This window comes from Sinocyclocheilus anshuiensis, unplaced genomic scaffold (assembly GCF_001515605.1).
Source record: "Sinocyclocheilus anshuiensis isolate Anshui unplaced genomic scaffold, SAMN03320099.WGS_v1.1 scaffold162, whole genome shotgun sequence".
Lineage (NCBI taxonomy): Eukaryota > Metazoa > Chordata > Actinopteri > Cypriniformes > Cyprinidae > Sinocyclocheilus > Sinocyclocheilus anshuiensis.
In genome coordinates, this window is record NW_015542351.1 from 639,720 (window position 1) to 647,727 (window position 8,008).

General features: G+C 41.5%; 1 protein-coding gene across 1 annotated transcript; it reads right to left on the reverse strand.

Annotated features, from left to right (window-relative positions):
• Positions 1-1,161: 1,161 nt before the first annotated feature.
• On the reverse strand, positions 1,162-3,620 carry LOC107691508 (transcription factor SOX-4-like). Its single transcript, XM_016490128.1, has one exon. It carries the CDS (start codon positions 3,178-3,180, stop codon positions 2,104-2,106), a length of 1,077 nt encoding a protein of 358 aa, XP_016345614.1. The 5' UTR covers positions 3,181-3,620; the 3' UTR covers positions 1,162-2,103.
• Between the last annotated feature and the right edge of the window lie 4,388 nt (positions 3,621-8,008).

Below are 8,008 nucleotides of genomic sequence, written 5' to 3' on the forward strand. Positions count from 1 at the left end.
TTAGGTTCACACCCTGCGCTATCAGTCGGTATGATGCTAGATAATGACTCAGACCGAGTTGCTGGAACACTCAGCTCTTGAGACACGGACAAACCATCTGATCTCTTTTTTTTCCCCTCATGTAAACATGGCGCATTGCAGCCATGTAACGTGATTATTGCATGTTTTAATGTCTGGATCGCCTCTGATAGCTGCATACCCACTTGCCTGTGTATTGTGTAAAAAATAAAAAAAAACTGGGGTGGATGGATGTTTATCAGGGACCACAGAAATGAAACAGTATCGTGATGTCATTATGTGACAGTTCCCTGTGACTCCGGGTTGCAATAGGCCTGATTGTCAATCTTTTGACCATGCATCACTTCATATGTCTCACATAGAGTGGCATACAAAAGCAGAGCTGGTGCAGGTGCATGCCATTAATAAATAATATTAATTCTCAGCTATTTTAGACTAGAATGTCTTTAAAGCATCAAAATCCTGATACACAAACGGCCTTGTTGAGCACTCGTATTTACACTCTCTGATAAAAGGCATACAACTGGGGTTGTATGCTTTCAAAAGGTATTAATATGAACACTTTAGGTACTAATATGCACTTTTAAAGTATTAATATGTACCATTTAGAGCTAAATAAGGTACAAAGATGTACCTTTTAGCTTTTGTACCTAATGTACTTTATTTTTTTTCTGAGTATACATTTCAGAAACAAATGCAGGTTTCTATACTGATCTGCTGTGCAAAGGTAAACAGTTTTATGGTTATTGGTTCCCTGAAGAACCTTTCAGTGAAAAATTCTTAAAAGAACCATTTTTGTATTAGTGTGAATAACTTTTTAATAATCTAAAGAATATATAATGAACCTTTTGTGGGATGGAAAGGTTCTATGGAGGTTAATGGTTCTGGAGAAACTTTGATGCCAATAAAGAACTTTTATTTTTAAGAGTGTAGACTATAAATGGTCCTGTGGCTACTTTTGTTAATCAGAGTGTGATATTGAATCAATCCAAAATTTGTGAAGCCATTTTCTGTTTCAGTATTGCCGTAATTACTGTGTTTTACCTTTGTGGGGCAGTACTGCTCTCAAAAATGACCTTGACCATAGTGGTGCAGAAAAATTATTTCGTTTTTTTTTTTTTTTTTTTTATAACTGAAAGCAGATTTTGGAGACAACCCAAGCCCCCTGGCTTTAAAAATCGGAAATCCAAACAGCAATATTCACCGATTGACACCCCCTCGATAGATTTTGTACAAAAATACACTCAGAAAATAATGAAACATTTAATCTCCGTTCCATGTGAGAGGTCATCAATTAAATAATACGAAACAAGTCTAGCCCTTCCGCGAAACAGACGGACATGTGCATGTGAAGCCTATACACAAAACAGACTGACTAGAACACAAGTGACGGAGGGGAGGAGGGGAGCAATGTTTGGCCATTATATAAATACATCGATATAAAAATGCCAGCGCTGAAAAGTTACGAGGATGAAAAAGTAAAAAGGCAGAGAGAGAGAGAGAGAGAGAAAACGCTCCTCGGATGAATGTTGGTCCTGATTTGTAGTGTAAACGAGTCGAATCATCTGAGTTGCGTCTGAATCCTGATGTCATGACGACAGGAAAGCTGGTGATTGTGTTTGTTTTTGCGTCTGAGACGGCGCTGCCAACAGCCTTTCGTAGTTAAATCGTAATGAAAGCATGCGATTCTGGTCTAACACAGGATTGTGGTAAAAAAAAAATCTCAAGTGCGAGCAGACGAATCGCTCGCATGCTCTCCATTCAGTACCTCCATCAAAACAAGCATATGACCAGACCTTTGTTCTGTTTAAAAACGTCCCTTTTTAAAGTCAGAGAGGGCGCACAACGTGAACTCGCCATCGCGCAATGCCTTCCTCGTCTGCGTCCAAAGCGCGCCTCCTTCCAAGCACCAAACGAGCAAGCTAAGCACTTTCATCTGCACTCTTGTCAGTGGATAATGAGAACCCACAGTATCTGATGCATGATAAACACGAGGAATCATGACGTTGACTCGTCGTCTGACTCGTCTCGGAGGATTTTGCAGGTCTCCGGTCATTTTTCAATCTGTCCTTTCACTACTAGCTCTCAATAAGTGAACACCAAGTTGGATATTGTCGATTCGAGCCAGTCCCCTGATATCAACTCGCTCACCTCTGGGGTGCAGTAGTCGGGGAACTCAAAGTGCGAGCCGGAGCCCGACTCAAAGTTGAACTCCAAATCTCTGTCTAGAGGCGCGGTGCCAAAGGTGCTGAAGCTGTCAAAGCCGGGACTGGGGTCCGCCAGCTCGTCCTCGAACTCCTCATCCGAAGAGGACGACTGCGAGGAGGAAGAGTGCGATGCGGAGGGCGTCGGAGACGGCGCGCGGGTGTACTTGAAGCGCGCGGCGGGCTCCGCGTCTTCCTTTCCGCTCGCGAGCCCGTCCTCATACAGGCTCAGCGGGTCGCTGGATTCCGCCGAGCTGCTCAGAGTGGGACTAGCCGGCACGGCGACGGAGGGCGGGCTGCTGTCGGAGCTGCATCCCCCGAACACATGCCCGCGCTTTGCTGGTTTCTCGGGTATCTGTTTGGCGGCGGACCTGGACTTGTAGAGAGTGTGGTGGTCTGCAGGGACGGAGTGGGAGGTCAGCTCAAGCGCCGTGGACTTTCTATGCGTCCTGCTGAGAGTTTTCGAGCTCTTTTTGGATGCAGATTTCGCGCCGGGGCTGCCGCTCACGCGCTCCCCCTTCTCCCCGGTCTTGCCGCTGGATGACTTCACCTTCTTCCGTGGTCGATATTTGTAGTCTGGATAGTCTGCCATGTGCTTGAGCCGCAGACGCTCGGCCTCGCGGATGAAGGGGATCTTGTCGCCGTCTTTCAAAAGTTTCCAGCGCTTGCCGAGTCTCTTGGAGATCTCCGCGTTGTGCATGTCCGGCGACTGTTCCATAATCTTGCGCCTCTCTATCTGCGACCAAACCATGAAGGCGTTCATTGGCCTCTTGATGTGTCCCGATGGGGTTTTGCACCAGGCGATGTCCATTTTATCCCCAGCAGAGTTTGGAGAGCCGGGAGTCGGCGAGGCGTCCGTGTCTAGATCCATCTCCCCAGAATCAGTGGAATCGCCGGGGAGCACGTCGCTGTTGTTGCTGATGTGCGTCTGCTCCACCATAGCCAGGTCTGTGCCCATGCACACTCACTACAACAGTCTCAACTTTTAATTGCGCACGAAAATCCTACACGTGCTGCAGCTTGAAACGCGTTGAGAGAAAGAAGGATCTTTCTTCTTCTTCTTCACACTTGTGCAAAATATAATTTAGTCATTGTGGAAACAAAGTTGCTGTTGCTGCTGACTGTCTCTTGGTTCAGCACGCCGTCCACAAAGGCGCATATCCCCGTCAGGAGCTTTGTCAAGTCCCGGCAATGTCGTCTAATCAACAGCCTTCCGTTCAACTGCCGGTTCGACTGAAAACGAACCCAGAGTGCGCTCTGGACGCGAAGTATCTGAAGCCGCTTAATGGAAACGGACAAGTGTCTTCAGCATAGTTTGTCGTATGACCATGCGGTAGGTTTAGGCGACTGCACTTTTTCATGCTCTGAGCTTCCTATCACCTTTCACAACTTTCAATACTTCTGCTAAACCGCCTCTCAAGGATTTATCCTTTTCCGAAGGTATAAAGGAAAGAGAATCCAGCCAATCAGCTGCTGTCACTAGCCTATCCTCAGCCAAAGCCACGCCCCGTCGCCGTTCATTGGCTGAATATAGTATCTAATAATAATCGGCGCGTGCAATGAGAAGCTTTCTGTCTGACCTCATTCCATCTACACTGCAAACTTAGTTTTAAAGGCGCATTATGTACTCCCCCTTTCCTAGATCGCACGCTGAATTTGGCAAGGGTGCCCAAGTTAGGATAAGCAATTGTAATGTTCGATTATGAGGGATAACACACGGATTAAATCCAAGGATAGTTAAATTCAGTTTCTCACAATCAAGCGTTTGCTTTGACTCGCTGGCATTGCATAAATCATAGAGTGACTGTAAATGATTATTTACAGCATTAAATTGGGATATGATATAATTTCGCTAAAAAAACAATCGCTCATTCATTAATATTAGACATATGCAGCGCCGTGCGTTATATACACAAAGACAGACAGCATGCGCCCACATGCCACGCGCTTCTCCATTCAAAGGCAGCATGCTCTTGTTTGTGTTGGTAGCTCACGCTCTGGTTGCCGGGTTTCAAATCAAATTAATATTTTTTTATAGCTAGTTTTCAGCAATGCATTTTAATTAGCACACTCTTCCAAATCGAGTATTTCTAGCTACTAGAATGAAGCGGATATCAGAATGCAGTCACACAGCAAACAGTCAAATGCAAGAGGTGAAGAAACAGCATTTGGCATCATGACTTTAAAACCGCACTCGTGTATGCCTCTAGATGGCGTAGTAGAGCCAAAATAAGGCTGAAAACAGTTATGCCACACAGAAGGTGTGTGCTCTGAATAACTGTTTAACTAGATAAAACAGATCTGAATATGCATTACGTAATCAAGTCATCTATCATGAACAGAAAATAACAACAAAGGACAAGCATCTCGAGTCCATTCTCACGTTATTGTGAGATGTGAAGATGACGTGATGCATCTCCGCTATCTCTGCTAAGCAGACTGTGACTTCCTAAACCCTGAATCAATATAACTGAAATCAATAGTTCAGTGACCTCACAGCTGAAGTATTCTGAGTTTAAAAGAACTGTTAACTATTTACAACACCAAAACTACACCGTGTGCATGAGATTTGCTGAGGCCATATGATTTTGAATACAGTAATCAAACACCTTTGACTGTTTAAACAGGTGTGCTGGGAGAGAATGCACACTAGCTTACCTTATCGTGTCTCATCACAGGGACAGATGGCCACCTTGCTGCACTTACGATTATTTACTTTAGTGGTTGCACCTCAACAGGAACACACCAGCTATAGGCCACACAACCACTATTTTCTCCAGGTGAGTCAAAGGTGAGTACTGATGCCTGCCTGAACTGATTGTAAAATTTGGAATTTGTCTCACCATGTTAACATGTTTTAATGTGCTTATAATCTGGAAAACCACAACAGGTGCTTTTTATCAATAGGCATTTTGTTTAAGACAAGCAAAACCATGTTTGTTTGTTTTTTTCCATGCACTGGTCAATTTTGAGGTTTTGGGCTATTTGGCTTTTCATAACGTGTTGTTTCTAGCGGAAACTAGTGGAAAGAGAACATCCAAAATACATTTTTTATACATCCAAAATACTTTAAAGTGTTTATTTTATTGCACTTGATCTATTTGTGTCTGTAGATTTAAAAACATATACGTATATGTATAATTAAAGGCCATTTTCTCAAAATGAGTTTTGAACAGTGTTACTTTACTATCACTCAGATACTATTATATAGTTTTTATTAATATTTTGAATCATTTTTTATATTTTCCATTTTCATTTTAGTTAAAGTTTTAGTAATTTTGTTGTGTTTGGCGTGCCATTTTTAGTAGTTATATAATGTAGTTAAATTTTTTATAGTTTTAATTTCAGTTTTATGTAACTATAATGACCTTGTTTTTGAGAGCCAGAAAGCTCCACTTACATCCACCAAACTTCACAGTTTTATTCATATCTATATGCTGAAAGTTTTTGCAGAGGGGTTATATTATTTGCCCAATTTTATAGATTTTATTCCTAAACACATGATCAAAATTAGTTGATTTTCTGGTTGTTGGCAGTATTTTCTGATTTAGAGTGATATAAAAAATATCCAAAATTCCCTCAATAAAAACCTTTAAAAAGACACTAAAATGTCAACAACTATAACAAATATTTTCAATCTGGCGGTATCTGGTTCTGTTCTGGAAATGTATACAAATTAGTGCATATTTAATGAAACATCGCATTCGCAAACATTTGCATATTTAAACATTTCAGAAATTGTTAATGTAATAAATCATTTTTTTTTACCCTCTTCACCTGGGGTGTTGTTTTAGAAAACAAACCTACAGGATAAAATTCATGTGCGATTGCCATAAAAAAAAGAGCTTCAACAGAAGGATCAAAGATGGACAGATCCACTCATAATTACAGTATTTGATCTCATAGGCTGAAAGGAGAGGCTTTAGTAATGGTCTGGCGACACGGCGGACCGACAGCAGCATGTTTAATTCACTCATTCACTCCCTACTATACCACAGTGTTCAATCCAAACCCCACTCCTCAAGCTTGGCTTAGTGTTGCCATGGAAATCCTGCCTGTTTGCTCTCCAAACACATTCAGACAAGAAAGTACATGATCTCGCCGGTCTTAGCCCAGCGGAGCTGAACTACACAGTCGACGAGGACACGGGAACGTCCTTATCAATCTGCCAGCCGATCTCAAACGCACACACAAACAAATATTAATGGATTTGCATAGATGTCAATCTGATGGCTTGGGTATTTGAAGACATGCGGCCAGCAGGGTTTATGAAAATGAGCTCTTCCTGCGGTTGCCAGGAAGATGAATTGGGGCGCGGAACAGTGCAGACAGTGTGCATACTGAGGTCAGATGGTAGTTGGAGCCGTTATGACAAGGCATGGAGGAACATGCCTCTGAGTTATTCATTACATTCTTTCTGTCCCATCATTGCTGCCTTCCTCATTACCAGGCTAATTTCTCCAGCCTCTCTGTGCCGCTGCCGTCACACAATGGAGCCTTTGTGTGTGTGAACACGTGTGTGTGTGTGTGTGTGTGTGTGTGTGTGTGTGTGTGTGTGTATGAGATGGCTGAGCTCTTGTACAACTGAAATGCAACTGTGCTCCAACCTGACCCCAGTAGGTATTCCTTTTAGCCTTTAAAGTTGTGTTTGCCATCTGTAATGTTTTAAGTTCTCACTTGAAACTTGTGCAAAAAGGTCACCCAAATGTCTTTCTCTTCCTTTAGTGGGAACTTGTTTGTGGTGAGGTCACCCAGATAACTTGCACCGGACAGCCAAAACGGTTACAGCCAATTGTCCAGCTCAGCAGATTATTTCCCCCGCAGCAGAACACTGAGGTAAGGACACAGGTTCAGGAATGAACGGCTGATCGCTTATCTTTCACACGACTTTACTTCCCCATTGCTGCAATAAATCAGGAACGGCGGCCAAAGACACGCCTCCTTTTTCAGGTTTCATGTGTTTCTACCGTTTGCCAGTGCAAGAGCTTCCAAGAACAGTAACGTTTATCTCGATAACATCACTTCATCAGCATACCTATTCTTAAAAGTGGTTTCATGTTAATTATGAGCCGATGTATTTGCTGGATAAAGAGACCATAGGAAAACAGAAGGGTATTTGTTGGAAAGATTCCAGTCGTGATATAATCAAGTTCATTTGTTTAAAGTTTTACCAACCGTTGGACTATAAACTGAAGTGATGCTAATTAAAGACCAACTGACATAAAGACACCAGTATCACTGTTCATCCAGAGACATGTTTATTTCAGCTCATTTATTTTCAGCTACATGTTATTTATTAAGTGGGTGAATCGTGAAACCTGTCAAGAGTTATATTTCTCTCTAAAACCAAAAGAAAAAGAAATAACAAATGAAAGCAACAAAGCCTATTAGGACCATTAAGATTTATTTTTTGCATTGTGCTATCATGATTAATTTTCCTGAAAATTAAACACTCCCCCACAATTCTCATAAATGTAATGTCAGAAGAAAAATCCCTTTCTTATTATCGTAATGTAAATATATATATATTTGCAGCTTTTGATTTACATACTTGCTTTTGGAGAATTAATAAAAAACTCAGTATAATAAAGTAATAAAATCACTGTATTACTGTAAATGAGAATCTAAAGAGAAGAAACCGTAATAATAATGGAAATTATTCTTTCTGGAAAAAAATAAAAAAGTAAATAGATGCATTATGATAAAGAGATGTTTTGAGGAATTAGGCTCAAAATTAGGCTTTGTTATTTGTTGTAATTAGGCTTTGTTTGAAAAAAAAAATAAAA

Coding starts and splice junctions, on each gene's coding strand:
- LOC107691508 (XM_016490128.1), bottom strand. CDS start 3,180: ATGGGCACAGACCTGGCTATGGTGGAGCAGACGCACATCAGCAACAAC.